The sequence below is a fragment of the Magnolia sinica genome, chromosome 2 (genome assembly GCF_029962835.1).
Source record: "Magnolia sinica isolate HGM2019 chromosome 2, MsV1, whole genome shotgun sequence".
Classification (NCBI taxonomy): domain Eukaryota; kingdom Viridiplantae; phylum Streptophyta; class Magnoliopsida; order Magnoliales; family Magnoliaceae; genus Magnolia; species Magnolia sinica.
In genome coordinates, this window is record NC_080574.1 from 27,242,588 (window position 1) to 27,265,978 (window position 23,391).

The 23,391-nt window shown below is 40.2% G+C and overlaps 1 protein-coding gene across 4 annotated transcripts; it reads left to right on the forward strand.

The window, feature by feature from the left end:
• Positions 1-8,174: 8,174 nt before the first annotated feature.
• On the forward strand, positions 8,175-21,849 carry LOC131236792 (uncharacterized). Of its 4 annotated transcripts, none has more exons than XM_058234231.1 (7): positions 8,175-8,468; positions 11,843-11,952; positions 16,840-16,999; positions 18,102-18,493; positions 18,606-18,769; positions 19,357-19,481; positions 21,322-21,849. In XM_058234231.1, exons 1-6 carry the CDS (start codon positions 8,399-8,401, stop codon positions 19,466-19,468), a joined length of 1,008 nt encoding a protein of 335 aa, XP_058090214.1. In that variant the 5' UTR covers positions 8,175-8,398; the 3' UTR covers positions 19,469-19,481; positions 21,322-21,849. The 4 variants fall into 4 exon arrangements, with proteins under 4 accessions (XP_058090214.1, XP_058090211.1, XP_058090210.1 ...); XM_058234228.1 differs by having other exon boundaries at positions 11,857-11,952; positions 17,851-18,493; positions 21,328-21,849; XM_058234227.1 differs by having other exon boundaries at positions 8,177-8,468; positions 11,857-11,952; positions 17,851-18,493.
• Positions 21,850-23,391: the final 1,542 nt, after the last annotated feature.

Below are 23,391 nucleotides of genomic sequence, written 5' to 3' on the forward strand. Positions count from 1 at the left end.
CCATGCACTGTTTACTTAAAAGTGTATATGATCCTTGCCGTCGTATCAGTGGCCCAGATGTTATTTTGTGGGCCATGTTGGGGATGGTCCATGATCAAGAAATTCCGTGGAGTGGGAGATTCGAGCTGTTCCAATCTTTCACATTGTCCACTGGAGGGCCTGTCTTAATCAACGGCCTGGATTACTGGGGTCCGAGCTGAGGATGTTGTGGCCATTGAATGAAAAGAATGGATTTAATTAATGTGACTAATGATCGATTGAAAGAAGGTAGCCATGGTTTAATACTGGTTTTAAACCGTGGCCACTGTGGTGTTTAACCATTTGCTGACCACCAATTGAACGGTTAGGATTTTCCCATCTGGTGATTTCTTATGCATGAGTCATACGGTGTGGGCCCATCATATCAACCGTCTGGATCACTGAACCGTGTCCCTCATCTTGCATGAGGTTGCTTGACACTGCATAACATGACGGATGTGGTGGATTGCCGGACGCGGATTTCCTGCGAAAGCTTTCGCAGGAAGTTCCTGCGCTGGAAACCTAGGTGGGGCCCACCGTGAAGTCTGTTAGAAATCCATCCGGTCCATACGTTTTGTGAGCTCATTTTAGTACAATGGGTCAAAAATGAACCTGATCTAATACCCAAGTGGGCCCAAAAAGTGATGATTGAACTTCCACAGTTGAAATATATGTGGGGCCACAGAAGTTTTGAATCAGGCTAATATTTGTTTTTTCAATTCATCCCAGTAATAATGACGTTATGAACGGTATGGATCTCATTTAAAAATAATTGTTGACCCCAGAGAGGTTTCAACGGTAGGAATTTCCCTGCCCACATTTTCTTTTAGTGAGGCCCATTTGAGTCTTGGATACTGCTCAATTTTGGTCTCAAGTCCTAAAATGATCTCAAAAAACGGATGTACGGGTTAGATTTCTCTCAAACTCCATGGTGGGCCCCACCTAAGTTTCCAGCGCAGGAACTTCCTGCGAAAGGCTTTCGCAGGAAATCCGCGTCCTGGATTGCCGGTGGCACCCGCCACATGGATATCCCTGGGGAACGACGCGGCAGAAACTCCTGTGCGGCCCACCCACCATGATCATGTGTTTCATCCATGCGGTCCATCTGTTTTGCCAGATCATTTTAGGGCGTGACTGCAAAATGATGCAGATCCAAAGCTCAAGTGGACCACACAATATATAACGGTGGGGGCCACAGAAGTTTTGGATTAAGCTTATATCTGTGTTTTCCCTTCATCTAGGTCTGTGTAAAACATCACAGTGGGCCCTAGGAAGTTTTTGGGCGTTCAATCTCCACTGTTTTCTGTGGGGTGGTCCACTTGAGCATTGAATTTGTATCATTTTTGGGCTCATGCCCTAAAATGATATGGCAAAACGGATGGATGGCGCTGATAAAACACACATATGGGGCTGCACAGAGCTTGGGCCACGTCGTGCCGCTTTTGACGATAAGGTCATGTTCAATGATCCTAGCCATCGATCTGATAAGATATACAACTAATTTTAGATATTAAGCGCCGAGTAAAAAGTGTTAAAGATTTGAAGGATTAGAGAATTTCCATTAATTATCAACTAAACAGGGGATGAGAAGAATCCAATATTCTGAGTTATGAGTTTAAAAGTAAAAAGGGGACGGTTCATATTGAAAGGAGTGAGTTCAATAATCAAAGGGTTAGAAATATTACCATCTGTAAGTTTGTCGGGCAAAATTGAGTTAAATGATCCACTTTGCCAGGAAAAACGAGTTGAATTAATTAAGGTTTGAAATATTACAATCTTCAACTTGCAAACCACACAGGAACTTAATTTGACCATTCGAGATCCATGGAAACTTGAAAAATCCTTGGAAAGTCTTTGGATTCATGGAAATCTTGAAAATCGCAAGTCCTACTCTAGATTGAAAGCATCTTTTTGAAAACAAATACAATGCGATTACAGGATTGATGATTACAGTTGCGTATATGTTCTTAGACATAATCGACTCATTTCATCTCATTTCAATTGTTGTAATAATCATGGTCCGATTTCATGTCTCATAAACTAGTTTATAGATTGGAAGTATGGTCTCGGGAATGGTTCATAGATTGGAAGCATAGGCTCGGGAACGATTGCTATAGATAGGAAGCATGGTTCTGAGAATGATTATGGTGTCATAGATTGGAAGCATGGTTTTGAGAACGATTATGATGCCATAGATTGAAGGTATGGTTTTGAAAACGAATGCGATTACATGTCCTAATAATGGTTATGATTTGATTTTAGGTTCTAATAATAATTACAGTGCAACTAAAGTTAGGAACTATTAAGGTCTAATTTCATGTCCCGGGAACTATTATCGTCTCATTTTAGGTCTTGTCCTGATAATGATTATGGTTCGATTTATGTCTCTGGAATGATTATGGTACGAGTAGAGATCTATATAATTAGAAGTCCCGAAAAGAATTACAGCATGGTAGTTATCAAATGAAAAACAATAACTAGAAAAGAAACAGAATGGGGCACTTGCATTCCACACATTAAGCTATAGATTTGCATGTTTTGTAGTGTGATCAATGATCTTCTTCAATTGATTGCCAACATTAATGTACACCAGTTGTCTTGATTGTCTCTTTGTACACCTCTCTATTTCTTTCTCATTTGTATGACGTTTAATTGTCCATTTGCATGACTTTGTGAAAGGGTGTGTGGGTTGTTTGAACCCTAAACTCCATTTTGTGCCAAATCCCATTTTTAATGTTTGATGAGCCTTCTATGATTTTCTATTTGTCTAAAAAAATATTTAAAAACCTATTCGGAAAAAAATATAAAAAATTAGATAAGTAATTAATAAGATTTGCTTTCTCTAATAAACTCATTTTGCAGAATTTCAGAGTAAGTATGAATATTGAAAATCCAATAAGTTTCTTTGACTTTACAAAAGAAAAAAAGAAAAAAGAAAAAAGGAGTAATCAACGATAAACTCATTTTGCGGAATTCCTATGTAAAGGGGCCTTGGAACTCATGAGTTCTAACCCATGGCTTGGTGGTGGAGAAAGTGTGTTTCAACACTGATGTCAGTGCCAAATAGAGTGCATTTCAATCTTAGGGTTAGGGTTACACGAACCGAGTTAGTTCGGTTAGCTCGCTTGACTCGACTCGAAAAAGCTCAATTTAACTTGGTTCGAAACTAAGTTCAAGTCAAATTGAGCTAATTTTTTGAAGTCGAAAAAAATTTCGAACCGAGTTCAACCTTGTCCAAGCTTGACTCAACTCAGATCGAACCCCAACTCAAATCGAACTAGTTTGATGACTCGGTTATTTTGTTATTAATGTTGCTCACCAAGTGTTTGATGAAATGACTCAATGAAGTGTTGGCTAGTAGCGAGGAAGGTATGAATAAGAAACAAATACCCTTATGTCTTGATTTTGATGTTGTCTACTGAGTGTATGACGAAATACTTGTAAAACTGCTATTGTTATTTTACATACAGTGAAAAATTGAAGGTACACTCTGCGTGTTTATGAAAATGCTACACAAGCGAACTCGGCTCGATATTGGCTCAAACTCAACTCCAACTGGCCCAAGCTATTGACCGAACCGAGCCGAGCTGGCCAGTCAGGCTTGAGGACTGAGTCAAGCCGAGTTCGCCAAGCTCGAGTCAGTTCGACTCGCGTACACCTCTACTTAGGGTTTAGGGTTTAAGATTTAGGTTTTTATCAGGGCCTGTAAAACAAAGGTAGCCGCCCACAGAACAAAGGTACGGATCATTGCGTGGAGAGCATAAGGGAAAGCAGATTGGAGATGGATGAGCCTCACCTCGTCACAGTGCACTTGTGAGAAATCTGAACCATCTATCAGGTAGGGCACATTTCAAACATTACCTGTGTAAAACAATGGGCCAGTTTACTACTCAGGCAGGCTACAATTGTCCAAATGAATATGAGCCTTTGGTTATTTAGTTCTAAGCATTGCATTTCTAGCAAGCGAATGAGTCCGTAGTTTGGTGAAGGGCAGCTGCGCCCTACCTGATGTGCCATTGAAGCTCGGTGTACCCCACAAGACGGAAAGTGCAGAAGCACCTTTCAAATTGTTAGTAGATGGTGGGCCAGGGCCATACCCAAGCCCATAAGGTATAAAGAATTTTTTTGATACTCCGGCATGGTGTGATGGATGTTACACAGGCAACATCGCAATCAATTCAAGCTAAACCGTCCAAATTAAGTTTTCCAGATTTAAGATTGTTAGTTTATATTACAATGGGATTATGGGCATTTATTGGACGGGTGAAGATGAACTTTATCCAATGGTCATATTTCACCCAACAAGTGTCTCTGAATCAAGGGTTAGGATCATTACACCAATCTAATTTTGAGAATGACACTGAGTGACATTGGGTTCCACATTTTAGCCGTTTAATTTGAGTTAATTTAAGCCATGCGTACAAATTTTGAGTGGCTTTGTATCAATCTTCATAGTCTACCAGAGTAGAAATAGTGGCGAATCCATTTCCCGATCTTTAAGAAATCGGATTGCCTACTTTATCGTTATGAGTAAACTCTTTTGGTCCACCGTGGATGTACGTGGGTAACTATGCCGTACATCCATTTTTAAAGATCAGTTTAGGGGATGAGATCAAAATCGAAACATATAAAAAACTCAAGTGGACCACACCACATGAAAGAGTAGGAATAATGATTTCCACCATTCAAACCTTCCTAGGGCCCACAATGATGTTACCTGTCATTCAACCTGTTCATAAGAGCACGCAGATATGGATAGAGGGAAAGCAAAAATATCAACTTGATCCAAAGCTTCCGTGGCCCCTAAGAATTTTTCAATGGTAGTTGTTCAATTCACACTTTTGGTGTGGTAATATTGGGCTTTCGATATGCTTCACTTTTTATCAAAAGCCATAAAATTATGAGATCTTTCCTATTGTAACTCTCACTTTTTATCCACCAACTTTACCCATTTTCTGTAATTTTCTATCTTCTCCTATGTTGCAAAAATTCGTTCTTTGAAATATTTTTTTCCGCCTCATACAGTAATAAACTTCTACCTAAAATTCAATTTTCTTGAATCTTTTATTCTCTTTACACGACAATACTCATTTACTTAAAATTCATTTTTTGAAAACTTTTCTCTTATTCGTATAAGAATATCCTTCTATCAAACCGTTACTTATTTGTCTTCATTTTAGTTTGTCAAAAAATAATAAAATAATGCCACCATCGAAGAAAGTGTGCACCATAGGTATATTTGAACAAATTGTCCTAAACCTTAAACCGAAAAAATTTCTTTTGAAACAGAATTTCTGAATCAAGCTTGTATCTATGTTTTCTGTTCATCCATGTTTACATAATCCTACAAGTAGGTTGGCTGACAAATAAAGCATTATTGTGACTCTGTGAGGCCTAGCAAGGTTTTAATGGTGGAAATGATTATCCCCATTGTTTCCTGTGGTATGATCCACTTAATCTTTGGATACGCTTTGATTTTGGGCTCAACCCCTTGAATTAGATGGAAAAACAAATGGACGACGTAGATAGACCACATACATTCAAGGCGGGCTCGCTCAATTTCATTTGAAGCTCGCTCAATTTCATGTTAGCCTTGCTCAATTTCATTTTAAGCTTGCTCAATTTCATATTAGCTTTGCTCAATTTCATGTTAGGCTCGTTCAATTTCATTTGACGCTCGTTTAATTTCATTTGAGGATCATTTAATTTCATGTTAGGCCCATTAAATTTTATTTAAGGCTTACTCAATTTCATGTTAGGCTCATTTAATTTCATGTTAATCTTACTCAATTTCATATTAGGTTCGTTCAATTTCATTTAAGACTCTCAATTTCATATTAGCCTCGCTCAATTTTATATTAGCCTCGTTCAATTTTATTTGAAGTTTGCTTAATTTCATGTTAGGCTCATTCAATTTCATTTAAATCTCATTTAATTTTATATTAGGCTCATTTAATTTCATTTAAAGCTCGCTCAATTTTATTATAGGTTTTTCAATTTCATTTGAAGCTCTTTCAATTTTTTATAGTTGTAGCAACATCTCGCGAAAGTAGTTACAGATTATCTCCGTAGCCAAAACACAAATGCTATGAAATGAAGAAAGCTACAAGCTCACCACGGTTTTAATCCGTAGCCATATGTTTATCACGGTCATGTAGTGCTTTCGTCCGCTAGTAGTGTGTCCGTACATAATGTTTTAGTCATCAGAGTAAAGTTTGAATCCATCCAAGAGAGCCGGCGGATAAAAAATAAGATTTACCATGGTAAAAATCTCTAAAATTATGGGTTAAAATGGATGGATGGCGTGGATAAAATACATATATCACTGTAGCCCCGCTTACTTTACTCATTACGCTATCGGCTTCCCATCTTCAACCGCCGGAAACAAAAGCGACGTACGAGCGACTTTAAAGATGATGACGGGATCCGAGACGTTCATCAGACTGTCCTACACTGCATGTATTCTCTTCCTTGAAATCAAGTCGCATCAGTCATGCAACACATGCGAGTTGAACGGAAACCTTTGATCATCATTTTCTCCAACCATCCGATTAAAAATCGCTTTGGGACCACTACAAGAATGTCGCATATCCTTCGCACACGTGCCACATGGGAATGTGTGACGCGGATTGCGTCCTACCCCGCCCGGACGGTAATCCGTCAACCTTCCGGGCAGGGCTCTGTGGGGCCCACCGTGATGTAAGTATTTTATCCACGCCGTTCAACGCTTTTCTCAGATAATTTTAAGAGATGACCCAAAAAATGAGGCAGCTACAAGGATTATGTGGACCACACCAAAGGAAGCTGCACTGATAATGACACCCGCCGTTGAAACCTTTCCAAGGGCCAATGTGATTTTTTTTTTTTAACCATACAACCTATTCATAAGGTCACGTAGACGTGGATGAAGTGAAAACAGAAATATCAGCTTGATCCGAAACTTCTCCAGCTCCCTGGAAGTTTTTAATGGTGGACATTCAATCCCCACTTTGTGGTCCAATTAAGCCTTGGACCTGTCTCATTTTTTGGTTCATGTATTAAAATTATCGGAAAAAAGCGTTGAACGGCGTAGATAAAACACTTACAACACGGTGGGCCCCAAAGAGCCCTGCCCGGACGGATTACGTCCGGGCGGGGGTAGGACGCAGTCCGCGTCCGGGAATGTGCAATGCATGTGGCGATACAAGATGCGCAGGGCTCGGTGACGCTGTCTTGCTCTCTTTTTCTGCGGAGACGGAGACATTTCAAAACCAAAGAAATAAACTTTGATACTCTGGTAGGGCGTGATGGATGATACACGGCATACAAATATTTTAACTAAACTGACCAATTTATGGTACCTAGAACAGATGGGCCATGAACCAAAAATCAATCTTATTACAATTACCTGAGTGGACGAGGATTTCCTGCGAAAGGCGAAGTTCCTGCGCAAGGTTGCCGGGTGGGGCCCAGTGCAATGTATGTGAGAAGTTTATTCCGTCCATCCGTTTTTCGAGCACATTTTAGGCCGTTATACCAAAAATGAGTTGGATACCAGACTCAAAGGGGTCACACGAGAGGGAAAATTGGGGAAAGAAATTCCCACCGTTGAAACCTTCCTGGACCACACCTTGATGTTTATATGCAATCCAAACCGTTTATAAGGTCATTCTAAATTGGATGAAGTGAAAACACTAAAAATATAGCCTGATGCAAAAATTTTATGGTCGTAAAATTTTTTCAACGGTGCTCACTGAATAACAACTATTTCCTCTCGTGTGGCCCAGTTGGGTGCTTGATACATCTATTTTTTGATCGTACATCCTAAAATTATCTCTCAAAAAGGATGGATGGGGTAGATTTCACACAAACATATCAGTGGGGCCCACCCAGCATCCTTGCGCAGGATCTTCCTGCGAAAGGCTTTCGCAGGAAATCCACGTCCTACCTGAGTATCGGATTGGTGGACATCTATTGGCCGTTTAAAACTGAATAATATCCAACGGTTCTATTTCCAGTGTCCCATAATCAAAGGTTAAGATTAATCAATCAATCCGATATTGGGATTGTGACTTGGAGACAGTGGGCTTCAAAACCTAGTCAGTTGATTTGAATTAATACATGCCACGCGTACAGTTTCTCGGTGCCTGTGTATTAAGCGTCTACGCGGCCTGAGTATCATATAACTCCTCAACTCAGAAACCCCAACCGCATTTCAAACCCTTTTAAAACCCTAATTTGGAGGGAGGCCTACGAGAGGTAGTGACGATTCCTCCTGTCAGCATCTCATTCACGGCGTCGTTTTTCTTTCCTTTTTACTCTTTCTGCTGCAGATTGTCGTGAGAGATAGGCGATTCAATGTCTGATTGGAGTTAGGGTTTAGTGGCTTAGCGATTGCGTTATGCAGGCAGCGAGATCTGCTGTGTTCTCATCCAAGAGCTATGCAGCTCGATTTCCCGCCTCGGAAAGCGGTAAGGCATTTCTATTTCTTTCTCATTTTCCCGATCCTTTCCATGTCTTTTCTTTCTCGGATTCTCTGTCTTTATTGTTGGGGGTAGGATCTTATACAAGTAGTTGTATGATAGGCTCACAATACATCCAGTTACTTTTGTAGACGCGAAACTGCTGATTCTTGGCAAGTGATGATGAAATAATCACCCCTAACCTGATGATCTCAACCATACGATTAATAGGATGCAAAAACTGGACGGTTGAGATCTTCAGATAAAAATAAGTCTAATCATCAATGTGAAACATCTACTAGATGCTCCCACCTTGGATTACTTGTCATTCTGTGGTTAACCGTCCAATCTATGGTGCTGTAACAAAAAAAGAAAAAGAAAGAGAGACCTATATTCAAGGGATCAAGTGTTTTGTGAGGATGGAATCCAGACTGTTCATCAGGTGGGCATGCTAAGGAGGGTCCATTACTCAAACAATACATCAATGGGACAATCCCAACTGTTTTCCATACATGAACACTAAGGTACTGTTTGGTAAACCTTTATTTCAGGACTTATCACTGAAAATTGCTATTTTCAGTGATTTTGGGAATTGAGAGGTGATTTTGGGAATTGAGACCATTTGGTAAAGATAAAGATTAAGAACTTAATGTTACAAATCACTTAAAATTAGTGGGTTTTTTAAGCGACCAGCCCTTATAATTTATCCTGAATGCAGTAAGTGATTTTCCTTCAAAATTTTGGATGAACCAACATTTTGATAAGACTATTATCTTCGCAGGCTTTGAAAACTTACGTGCTTACTTGGAAAGTACCGTGGGTCCCACCATGATGTATGTGCTATATCCACACCATCCATCCATTTTGTCAGATCATTTTAGGGCATGAGCCAAAAAAATGAGGCAGATCTAAAGCTCAAGTAGACCACACCAAAAGGCAACGGGGACAATGACACCCACCCTTGAAACTTTCCTAAGGCGCATCGGGATGTTTATTTGCCATCCAACCTGTTCATAAGATCACGCGGACCTGGATAAAGGGAAAACACAAATATCAGATTGATCAAAAACTTCTGTGGCCCTTGGGAAGTTTTTCAATGGTAGGCGTTCAATCCCCACTGTTTTCTAGTGGTGTGGTCCACTTGAGCTTTGGATCCGCCTGATTTTTGAGTCATGCCCTAAAATGATTTGACAAAATGGATGGACGGTGTGGATATAACACATACATCATGGTGGGGCCCACGGAACTTTCCCACGTCAACATGGTACTGACCTAGGTGCCGTACACAATCCAACTACACGCACGGAGGGATGTGGATTGCTTGTCGTTCCTAGCCTTTTCACAGGAACTTCTTGCGATAGGAAGCTAGGTGGGGCCCACTGTGATGTTTGTAAGAAATCCACCCCGTCCATTCGTTTTGCCAAATCATGTTAAGACATGGGTCAAAAAATGAGGCAGATCCAAAACTCAAGTGGGTCATGCGACACGAAAAAGTGGGTAGGGAAATGCCTACCATTGAAACTTCCCTAGGGTCCACCATGATGTTTATATGCCATTTGTACTGTTTATAAAGTTATTCCTACCGGGATGAACTGAAATCACAAAAATATTTGCTTGATCCAAAACTTCCGTGGCCCCATGAATGTTTCACCGGTGGATGTTCAAATCTTATTGTTTCTTGTCACGCGGCCCACTTGAGTTTTGGATTTGCCTCATTTTTTTGCCAATGCCTTAACATGATCTAGAGAAATAGATGGACGGGGTGGATTTCTCACAAACATCACGATGGGCTCCACCTAGCTTCCGTGGTAGGCAAGGTATTCAAAATTAGTTACGTAATGACCATTACGTAACGGTAATGGTCATAACCGTTACGCGTTACGGGGTTGAAACGACCATTACAGAAAAATAGGTCATAATGGCCTCGTAACGGTCCTGTGACAATTTTTTCAAAGAATAAAAAATGGCAGTAACGGCCGTTACAGCCACCGTTACCGTTTTGGAACACCTTGGTGGTAGGAAGTTCCTACAAAAGGCTTTCATAGGCAATCTGTGTCCTGCAGGGAGCGGATTAGGTGTTAATGGGTAACACGTTAGTGGGCGTTGCCAAGACTATGGGGCCCACGTCGATGTATGTGTTTTATATCCAAGTTGTCGATAAGTTTTTCTAGATCATTTGAGGGCATAGTCCCAAAAACAAAGCAGATCTAAATCTCAGGCAGACCACACAATAGGAAAACAATGGTGATTGAACACCCACCATTAAAAACTTCCTAGGGCCCACTATAATGTTTATTTGCCATCTATCCTATTGATTAGGTTGCACAGACCTGGATGAAGGGAAAACACAAATATCAACTTCATCTAAAACTTTTGTGGCCCCCAAGAAGTTTTTAATGGTGGGCATTCAATTACCTAAGTTTCTTATGGTGTGGTCCAATTGAGATTTGGATCTGCCTCATTTTTGGGCTCATGCCCTAAAATAAGCTGGCTAAATGGTGGGACGGTGCGGATTTCACATGGACATCAAGGTGGGCCACCTCAATGCATTGGGCTGTCTTAGTGTTCAACCGAGTTGCAAATCGGGCAATTATGATTATAGATTCAAATCTGGTCTAGACGAAAGATGTTACCTGCATACTGTGGATGTAGGTAATTGTTGCATGCCTGTTTAGATTGTCCTAGCTGTGGGTCCTGTTGTAATTGGATCATAGCGTCGAAATCAAAGTCATCTAGAGATCTAACAATTCAATTTGTCACTGTCAAATGGATGGCTAAAACTAAATTGGTTGGGGTACAATATCAATGGGCTAACTCAGATGGATTAAAATCATCCAATCAATATGACATTTGAGTTATTCCTTCATCTAAAATGGAGTCCATTAATGGTGTGGCCCATCTCACCTATATGCTTTGACTACAGAACTAAAGGCCACATGTGTAGAAACTGAAAATCTGAACATACAGTGCATATCCTTGGGACGAGTATCGTCTACTTGCATCCTTACACAATCAATTTATGTTACTGTAGTGGCAAACATAAAAGATCCATACCATTCATCTACTTGGCTTTATTTGGTGGGAAAAGTACTAAAATTTTATTGGAATGGGCATAGGTGTGCCCAATTTGGAGGCATGACAATAATAAGTTTCGTCTCATACTCTATAAAATATAGAAATTGGGACAATATGGGCAAATGTGATAAATTGCCAATTTCTAGACATTTGTAGTTTGTGTTTACCAAACAAGTTTTTGTGCAAAAAGTGCTTATTTTCAGATATCTGAACTTTTTTCCAAACAAATTACCAAACAAAAATTTCAGTACTTAACTAGTACTAAAATTCAGTACTTTTAAGTTTTCAACACTTAAATTAATTTTCAGACCTTATTTTTCAGTTTACCAAACAACACCTAAGGAAAAAGCTAAGCGACGGTCCACATTCGACATGCGAAGAATGCCCTCTTCTGACATATCTTCCGGATCTTATCCAGGTGTACTAAATCAGATCACATAGGGCATTTTGTGTTCGTTATGAGCACATAGCTCAAGCCCTTTTTGTTATTTTTCTTATTCAAAGCAATTGATGAAATATGGATAGAAACTCGCCTCGTCAATATAGAAGCATCTTATAAAATCAAATGCATCACAAGAAACTGAGCCAGAACGCCCCTTTAGTCCTCATATAAACAGAGGAGCATTCCTGTAATGGAATAATTTACAGTGCAGATCCTATGATTCCATTTGGATCCTCTGCAAAACTTCTTCTTCTTCTTCTTCCTTCCTTTTTTTTTTTTTGACCAAGCAACAGACTTGTATTAATGCCAAAGACGTGAAATATTCCGTTCACTCTATACAGCTTAAATCCTATGGGAAACAATTGGTTTCTATACAACCTAAATCCTAGTTGCCAAAGATTAGACATGAATGTTCAGTTCATTCTATACAGCTTACATCCTATTTGATGAAGATTGAACATGAAATTCAGAATTGGATTGAACAGGGTTTTAGAATTGTTATTTGCCTATAGGTTGTTTTATTTCATAATTGAAAGGAGATGAAACAGATTGTGCTAGAAGGGAGATGGAGATCATGCTATTAAAAAAAATGCAAGTCCCAATAAAATGCCAATTTATTTCTTAGATGCCGTGTTTGGATGTACTATCAAAAGAATTAAATTAGTTTAATAACATGGAAGTGACCCAATTGCGGTTACCTTCTCATGCATTCCTATTGAGTGACTAATGTTTTTTTTTTTTTAATTCTTTAGAAAGATATTGAGTGACTAGGTTCCAATTAGACTACTATCAAGTTGGACTTGTAAAGGAAATAGGAATGTTACTGCTGTTTGATGGCTACTTCATTAAGTACAATTTAGTCATTTGTTTGATATTATGAACTAACTATTCTAGTTCACTTTAATAGGGCATCCAAATGTAGCCTTAGCTACTCCATGTTGTTGTGGATTGTGAGTATATCAAAGTTTTTTCTTTCTTACGTGCCTTTTTTCCCCCTTTTTTCTTTTAATCTTTATGAAGAAGAAAATGAGCAGGCTACAAGGGAATGGGGACCAAGACCATAGCCCCAATTATATAGTGGTGCTAAACATTAGCCAGGTACATGCAAGCATTGGAGCTGGAAATAGTTTAGCAATGGAGCTAGGCAAGATCAATATATTGACTAGGCCCGGCCCGGTAAACCCAGCCCGACCCGTTCAAAATCCAGGCCTAAGGCCCACCCTTTACCAGGCCTAGTTGAAAGCAGAGTTCAAGGAGGAGGTTGAAGCTGTCATGTTTGATGCTGACAGGGATGGTGCTCACAGGCTGGACGGTTTCCCCCACCAAAGTGCTTGGAGGTGATCAAATCGGACCTGATGACGGTATCGGGGAGTACCATCATCACACTGCTGTTTACAGAACCGTAAGCGCCCAAGGCAGAAACATAGTTCTTCACATGGATGTAAAAATAACTATGAAAGTTATGAATAAACAACAATTTATAAGCATTGGAAACTCAATAAACATTTTGTAGAGATCAACATGCAAGTAAAAACACAATAGAAATATTAAGAACTGGTGCCAAATGGGTGATGAAATGTGATTGGCTGTAGCTTTGAAAGAGGAGACAATCTGTGAGCAGCCAAATGCTAGAAGATTTTCTTTTTTATGGTTTGTGAATATGTTGGGTTTTTGAACCTATTTCTTGATGGGGAATTATCCTATGCAACTCATTTGCACTCTTTGGTCTGGATCATCCATCTGGTTCACCAAATTCTTCATCCACCAGTATGGAAATCACATAGATGATGACCTTAGCTAATTCTATCAATGGCTTGCAAAATGGTTGTACAGATAAGTTAAAGAGAACAAGCGGATTTTACATCTCATAGACCCTTCCTGGGCTTGCCTATGGTGCTCCGGTACTTTGATCTGACAAAGCTAAACCATCTGATCAGTGGTATGGAAAAGGGCCGAATGTTGCAACATGTGTTGGATCATTCTGTTAAAGTCCCTTGATATACATTGTTATGCCATCCTCTAGTGGCTCGAGGTTTTAGAGAAAGTGGTTGTTTGACATGGTATCAGAGCGGAATGTCTTGTGTTTGAATCCTGGGAGCAACAAATATGTCTCCCTAATATACTCTCCCACAGGGGGCTATTTATGGTGTGAGTTGTGAGTGTCCCTCTACCCTTGCCCAGTATGTTCCCGTGCGGAGTTCTACCCCGCACGTGCAGGGGAGTATTAAAGTGCCTTGATATACATACCCCATCCTCTAGTGGCTCGAGGTTTTAGAGAAGTGGTTGTTTGACATAGTTGTGTGTGTTCCTCCACCATTGCCGAGTATGTTCTTGTGTGGAGTTCTACCCTGCACGTGCGGGGGAATGTTAAAGTCCCCTGATATACATTGATAAGCCATCCTCTAAAAGACTCCCTCGCATGTGCAGGGTGGAGGTCCGCACGGAAACATACTAGGCAAGGGTGGAGGGATACTCACACCCAATGTTGTCATATGCGATTATACCATGGCTCAAATTGCTTATGCTATGGTTGCAGATGCCATGCAGGAAGTATGCCATGACATAATGACCAACAATCAAGTTTCTTGTAGATTGTAATAAGTTTTATTGTAAGCATCAACTCATCAAGATTCAAGTTATCAATACATTTTCTATATTTGTAGTTTTCAATAACCAATTCTTCCTTAGCGTAACTTGTTGATTATTTAAATTTGTTTGTTATATATAATATAATATAACTCAACATATAGATGGCCTAATAGTCAAACTATAATGAAATAGGTAAATAAACCCAATCCAATCACTTGTACTAATTATACATAGTTTTCTTAAATTTTTAGAAATTTTTTTACGATTTTTTTTTTTTGATTTTTTTTTTTTATAAAGTCATTGGCTTGAGCGATCATTTAAGCAATTATGTGATGGCATAAGTGATCAGCACAGGATGATGGCTTATGTGATTTGACAACATTGCTCACACCATAAATAGGCCGGGCTTGATTTTTCGGTCCTCGGGCCGGAGCTAATTTTCCTAGCCCCCCCTATGGGAGAATATATTATTAAGGCATATTTGTTGCCCTGAGATTTGAACACTTGACCTTCTACTCTGATACCATGTGAAACAACCACTTGCTCCAAAAGCTTGAGCCTCTAGAGGATGACATATCAATGTATATCAAGGGACTTTAACACATTCAATTGGTGTGTTTATTGCACACTGGTCTATGATGAGTGGGCAAGATTGGATTGGCAGTTAATATCAATGCTTTGGTTTCTCTGCATCACCATGTTTCAATGGAATGACAAACTTGCTGCATGGGATCATTCTGATGCAGGACAATTAACCACTTGCTCTAAAAGCTCGAACTGATAGAGCATGATGAATTAATCCGTTTATCTCATAGCCCAGGCCCCACATCCATGGGTTTGGTCCTTGGCCGAACCCTCCTTGTGAGTCCTAAATCGATGTGTTCCGCCCCCTCGTGGGCCCCAAATCACATGGATTCCGCCTCACAAGGGCCCCAAATTATATGGGTTCTGTGGGTTGCCTACCCCGAGTGTGCCCTCGCATCCCACAGGCCACCCCACTCGAGCCCGGTATAAAAATGCCATTGCATTACATTCCCTTTGTTCATTATTATTATTATTATTATTTATCAGTATTGTGATTGCTATGGATTATGTATACTTCAATTTATCTTGGTTTGAAATCTCCTTAAGTGTTTATGGAATACTGAGAGTATTCTCGGTGTCCTTTTTTTGGTTATTCTGGCCAACTTGTTCAATTGGCGCAGTAGAAAAAGGTTAAAGAATGTTAACTGGAAAGTACCCATTAAAAACAAAGAAATAGAGAAAAAAGCAGAGGTAGGGGTGGCTACCCTCAGGGCCTTGCAAGCTGAACTCTAATGGAGAACTAAGCAGTGATACATGACATTCCGGAGTGGATGGAGTGCTTGGGATGAGAATGGTACAGTTTGTGATTCTTCATGGCTGAGGTGGAACCAAAAGCTCTTAAAGAAGGTTTTAGTACTTTCTCTTCATGTTACCATAGACATGTATTAGGTAAAAGGGGGCACATGAAATGTTATGTCGTGGGCTTCAAACAAGCATTTCAAGCCTTGGGAATTTTCTTTTGTATTTGATGATGATATGCATGGGCTGCTACTATTGTTAGATGGACATAAATTAACTGGTCCAATATTCCATTCACTTGTGTAGAGAGGGGGTAGTGAGACAGATGGCCCTAGTAAATGAGGCTGTTTGGAGATCTAGGCATTGTTTTGGGAATGCTTTCTCTGTCCTTTGACAATACTTCTTTGTTTATTTCTAAATGAAATTGTTATTATCAAGGCTACCTGGATCGTGGGTCACTTTGGTACGTACTGCAATATGTGTTACGCTAGGGGTAGGATCATGTGCATTATTCCAATGCATAGAATGAATAGGAGTTGGTTGTTTCATGGGATTGCAGCCACCACACGTGATGAGTGCTACAGCCAGGGAGGGAGAAGGAATGAATGGGCTGCTCACTGGAACAGCCTAAGTGATTTTTAGAAGGCAGGGGGCTGACCTCTTTCTTCGCATGTATTGCTCATTGGTGGGGGTGTGCAATAGATATGACAAAGTTCAAGTAGAACACTCAGCTCGCTATCACTCGCTGCTCGTTACCACTTGTGGATTTTGAGATCATAGTCTTGCAGTTATACACTGTGTATGCAGTGTAGTTTTATATATGAACTTATATTGCAACTTATATCTGATGTGCATGTTGCAAATGATAACATTTTTAGATAAAATTCTCATTAGGAACTAATTTGCTTTTCCTTTTTAATGAAAGGAAATCTGACATTGATAGTTTTACAGTGTCCATTGAGATATCCAATGCAGTACATGGATCAAATATACAGTGGCGTGGAAGATCCTTTGCTGCCTCAGTACCTTCTGATTCATCTAAACCCCAAAGAGGTCAGAAGAGATTATCAAAAGACGAACGGCGTGCTATGCTGGAATCCTTTGTTGACAAGTACTATTCTTTTCTTGCTTCTTGAAGTCCTATTGTTGGAACTATTTCAAATTTGAATGGCATCCCAGCTCTCTGTCGAAGTAACTTTGCAAGTAATGTTTGATTATTGTCAGATTAACCAAGCATTTAACTGGCTTTGTTCAAGTATTACATCCATTCTAATTATAGTCAAGTTAGTAGGCACTTATGCTGTTGTTGTTGACATGAAACCCAACTGGGACTGGATGAGGTCGAAATCCAGGCGAACTCAAAGCTGGATGGGGTACTCGTTCGTGTTTTAAGAGTCTAAAAAAGTTCCCATTGCTGCTGATTAGAAAATATTTGAAATATTTAAAAGAAAACACCCCATTTCCTTTTGTGAGACTGATAACAATATAGTATATCTTTATTAACATAATCAATTGTCTTTTTTTTTTTTTTGCCAAATATTTGCAATTTCTGCCTTTTATGTAAGCCAGGATCACCCGGCCCTGGCTTATATCTGATGATATTAGAGTTTGGCAGGCCCGCATTACATTTACAACTCAAAGCTCAGTTAAGATCTGTAATGGATATTAAACTAAGGTTTTCAAATACTCGATTGAGCAAAATACTTGGTTTTTTTAAACAGTTCCAAAGCCGTGTTATTTTGGGTTTTGAAAATTGAGGAACTACTTCATTCTGGCTTTGTTCAAGTCAATCAATCACTGAGTCAGTTGAGCATACTATCTTGTATATAAATGCTTTTGTGTGAACACTAAACATATTGTTAACTGGCTGATACATGTGCATCACCTTGATGGGTTATGTCAATGTATTTGGTGTCATTGTAAAGCTCTTATTGGAATAAATGTCATATGGGATCTTTGCAGGTACAGAGCCATGAATGCAGGGAAATTCCCTTCTGTTTCCCTTGCTAGGAAACATGTTGGTGGGGGTTATTATGCCATTAGAGAGATCCTTCAGAAAATGGTATATGAATATAACAAGTCACCTGTAAGCAAGAAAATTGAAACTGTAGTGGGAAAGACAGAGAAAGCAATTCTTCCTCATCTTGATGCAAAGGAAGAGTCACAAGTTTCTACTGAAATCAACAAGGTCTCAGGTTCTATGACAACTGCAGGTTCCACTTCTTGTGATCTGATCTCGGGCATGAAGGAGAACACCAGCATCGAAATTGTTAAAAGCACTAAAATGGCCAAGGAAGAGCCCCAGATTACTATTCAGGTCAAAAAGGCCTTGAATGAAGTGGCCTTAAATCTTGTCGCAACAGTAAGTAGCCCCTTGGATGAGTCGCTTGGAAGAGGTGCAGAAACTGTTGGCATCAAAGGCCGGAAACCTAATACTCGGCTGGCTATGGGAATAGACAGGGAGGTTTGCGATCAGAAATTTGATAATGAACGCGCAGAGGATAATATTGGGGATGTTGCTGGAGATCTGGCGTCTACCCCGATTGCTAGTACTAAAAAACAACCTACTGCTTGTTCAGAAGCCTCCAGCATACAAGATTCTTCTGTTAGTATTAAACTCTTATATATTCTTCATAAATTCCTCATCCGAGCACCATTCTTCTGGTACATATTTCATTTCAAAGAGCCATGGTAACATCTCCCATTTGCTTATGCAGACCCACACTATTTCTGCTGGAAGTGGAATTGAAGTTGTACAACCACTTGAAGAAGTAGAAAGTAGTAGAAAAGATGAAACTGCTTCTAAAGTTTTGGATGGTTTGAAGGGAGAATCTGTGCTGAAAGGTGGGCAAGAAGGTCATGAATCAGAGAAGTCTCAAAGGTCAGCATGTTGTCTCTCGTTGGTATTACTACTGTAATCGCTTTCTGTTGTTTAGAAACACTCATAAATTGCCTTGACCGATGTTCTTGAGCTTATAGGCAACTGGTCAGCATTCAATCACTGATCCTTCATATCCCAGTGTAAGAGGAGTTGCTCAGCCTGCTTTAAGCATCAGGAAGTTTCTCCGGCTTGCTTACTTGCGATTCCACTTTGCACATGGCATACATGTATGTCAATCCAGGCCATTCAAAATTTGGGCCCTGTTGTGGATGGAGTATATAGTGGAATGATACTTACAGGTTGATGATGCTAACCATCTAATTTGTGACCATCAATTGGTAGTGAAAAAGAAAATGATCAGTGGCCCAAATTCAAAGGATGATATCAGATGGTTAAGGTAGCCAATCAGTATGAGTTTCTGGATATGGTTCCATTTGCAGCAGGGTCACAACTAGGTCTGGATACACATCCCAACTGCGTGGATGATCCATCTGGCCCTTCCCTTTTAAACAACATCGTGAATTATCCAAAATAGATTGTCAATGCACTTGGAATCTCAATATGGTCTGCTAATCGTCTTTGTTCAGAGAGACCTCTAAACGGGTGCATTCTGAAGAACCACCGCCCGAAAGATCGACAGTGTGGGGAGGCCTGAAGTCTCTTGCAGATGGATTCATCAACTTCTGGAGAAAACTGTAAATGTTGGCCCAAGGTAATTCTCGCAATCTTAGAGAATTTTCTATTTCACGAAGTGCAGCACGACGTGTGTAGCACCTGACTTCGCAACTAATTCTTTGTGGCACAAGAACCAGACCATGTGGATGACCCACATGCCATTCCTTGAGGAATTCTTCTGTATGAAAAGTTAAATGTTCTGTAGTGAACAGAAGCTGACAGAGCATAGTCTCTTCTACCACCTTGCATTTCCCTGTTCTCTACCTTGCATTGCCTATCCATGAGATGCGTGCGTCGCATGTATACGCCATGGATGCTGCTTTAACACTAAAATTTAAAGAGTGATCATGGGCTCCTGCTCAGCATCAGATGTGTAGTTTGCTGATTAGTTAGTTTTGTGCATATGGGGCTCATGGTTTAATGATCCAAACCGTCTGATGGGGAATGTCTTAGAGATCTTTAAAATGTGAAGATACTGACCAATTGATATTGTGGCCTTCAAATGCACGGTTGGGGCAGGGGAAAAAACATCATCTTTACACATTTTAAGTAGAGAAGGCCAAATGCCAAGGGCTATATATACCATCCATGTTGAGGTCCATTGTTTTAAAGTTAGCGGTGGTTGAACCTTTTGCCCCACGGGAAAAAAAAGAAGTGAACTGACACACACAGGCAATGTTTCCACAACTTGTGGTTCTGTACAATCCAGTGTTTTAAATAGCGGTAGCGTGATGCGTAGCGCTCAACCTCTATAGCGGGTAGCGTAAATACGTAGCGTGCTACACGATACTTCTATTTTTTTTATTTTAAAATAGGACAAATATAATAAATAGTGGAAAAAAATATAAAAATGCCTAAAAGATGATTCATTTTATCAATTATAAGCATGTTCTAAAAGTTATTAGTTATCATTTATCAAAAGCCAATCCAGATATATAAGTCAAATCAAATAATTATCACATCAACAATTTTATAAGCAAACCACTTTAATTAATAATGTTTAATTGAAACCACAAGTCACAATTATGAAAAGAAATAAAAATCCCATAGGTTAAAAGTATCAAGTACAATACAAGTGTCACATTTCTCAACATTAGAAACAAAGAAAACCTAAAAAAATAATAAAAAACTAAAATAGTAAAAAAAAAACATTGTAGCTCACGCTACGGACGCTACGCGCTATGTAGCTATAGTGTACGCTACGACCCTTGTAACGTACGCTACAGGGGATTTACGCTATTTGGAACGCTACGTAGCGCTACGGCCACGCTACGGGCGCTATTTGAAACACTGGTACAATCTCACCAGCATGCTACTTGTGCAGGACACCAGTACTGTGCAAACAGTAGGCCCCACCATGAAAATCATTGTTCTTGAAAATCAGGCTGATCTGCTTAATGGTTGGACCACACCTGTATGCTGACTCAGTCTGTCCATTGTCCATTGATTCCACTGGTGTGGCCCGCCTGATGAGTGGAATGGCCTGATTTTGTCCCAGGTGATCTTCATGTTGGGGCCTACCATTTTCATGGTTCTGATGTTGTATATTAGTGCCCTGGTAGTGGGAAGGATGGTATGGTGTCACAAGCCGTGTTACCTTGCCTGCACCTGATAAAAAGGATGGAAGACAGAGGGCCGCCTTGACCAACCATCCAAAAACTCGGCCAACTGATGTTAAAATCATTTGGGTTGGGCCTGGCTTAGGCGCAATCCCAAGTAATTACTAGGCTGATCACCTAGGCCTGCTCAAGACAGGCTCCAAATCTCACTCCTAAGTGGCCTGACCTTGGGCCAGGTCCACACTACTACTTAGAATTGGTTGATGATTGTTACACATGTAGTTTTTTGCTGGAACTGTAAATCTATTATCTTCTCAGTTGCAGGAAGTGTGCTGATTCAGCTGCAGGAGTAAGGAAGCTGCATGTTGCAGACTTGGGCACTTCGACCCGTGTGGTACTTGTGCAGCGCCCCAACACTTAGTCAGCCTAGCTCAAACTTGCACTCCTGCAAAGTGATAGACCCCAATAAAACTGGGGTAGGATGCAGGAGAAAAGAAAACGTGGGACGGTGTGATGAGAAAGCCTGTATTGCACTACAGGAGTGTTGGACACCAACAACTAGTTCGATGACGATGATGATGATTCTGGGTGGAGTATTGAGAAGGAAAAATTGCCATGATGGAACGGTTCTAGCTAGTTTTCGGCTGTCAGATGGATGGTTGAAGACAAATGGGTCCAAATTCAAAGGTGGAATCAGCTGGTTGTACGATTTTGAAGCCATTGTCCATCCACAATGGGTGCCGTGATTTGCATCTTCTGTTTTAATGCACTAGAGTGCTTCATCTGTGGGCCTTGTTTTTTACACTCTTGATAAATGGTAGCAAACGTGCTCTTGCTTCAGCTCAATTAGGAAATTAGAAAATAAAAATAAAAATCCAACATGATAAGCAAAGGTGAGACAAAATCATTTGAAGGACAAGAAGACTTGGATGTGTTTCGAAGCATCACAGGGAGGGACTAGATTTGGTAGTGACACCTCCAGCTCGGTACAGTGCATGAGCCCAAAAATGAGGCAGATCCAAATCTAAGGTGGACCACACGGTCCACACCATAAGTAGTGGTGATTGTGTTGCTGTTCAGTTCGGACATGTGGCTACACATGTAATGAATGGCTCAATTTTGGATAAATGTGTGCAATTATGAATAGTGATGCAATTGAATTGCACACATTTGTCCACTATTAAGATTGCAAAATTGCATAAAACACTTAGTCAGCCTAGCGATTGTGCAGCGCCCCAACACTCAGCAGCACAATCACCACTATTAAGATTGTTGATCTCTCTTATTGCGATTAGGATTTACTCCTATAGTTTGTGCATGTGTGCCTACACCTGGCGGTGTGTGTAAACATGTTAAACACCCACCATTAAAAATCTCCCGGGACCACAAAAGTTTTGGATCAAGCTTATATTTATGATTGCCCTTTATTCAGGTTTGTGTGAACTAATTAACAGTTTGGATGGCAAATGAAAATTACAATGGGCCATAGGAAGTTTTTAATGGTGGGCATTCAATCACCCCCGTTTCTTGTGGTGTGGTCCACTTGAGATTTAGATCTCTCTCTTTTTTCACCTCATTCCCTAAAATGACCTGGAAAAATGAATGGGTGGTGCGGATAAGACATCATGGTGGGGCTCACAGCTTTTTCCAGGTACTGGAGGGGTCACTGCCGCAGCATGAGTATTTTTCTGCAGGCTTTTATCGTCTTCCAAGGAAATAGAAATAACAGAAGAAAGGTGTCTTGCCTCTGTAGCCTAAATGCACTTGGGGTCACATGTGGGTCCCAGTTCTTATCATCAAACGTGGGATATGTACGGAGGAGATTGAGTGGAGCAATTGGTGGTAATCGCGTTGCGCCACCAGATTTGCAGTTCTGATAATCATGCATGGCCCACCTGGCAATATTTTCACAAGTACTGTGTCATGCGGAAACGGATTGGCTAGTGACCCTCCCATTAGCCAATGGCTAGTGGTCAGTGCCATGTGGGACCCACCATGATGTATGTGTTTCATCCATGCCATCCGTCCATTTTTTCAGATCATTTTATGATTTGAGCCCAAAAATGAGTTAGATACAATTATCAGGTGAACCACACACTGTTTATTGAACGCCCACCATTAAAAACTTCCTGTGGGCCACAAAAGTTTTGGATTAAGCTGATGTTCTTTTTTCCCTTAATCCAGTTCTTTACGACCTAATCAACAGGTTGGATGTCAAACAAACATTACATTGGGCCGTAGGAGGTTTTTAAAGGGTTCATCCAATCACTACTGTTTTCCCCTGGTGTGGTGCACGTGAGTTTTAGATTTGCCTCATTTTTGGGATTGAACCATAAAATGACCTGTAAAAATGGATGGACGGCGTGGATAAAACACATACATTATGTC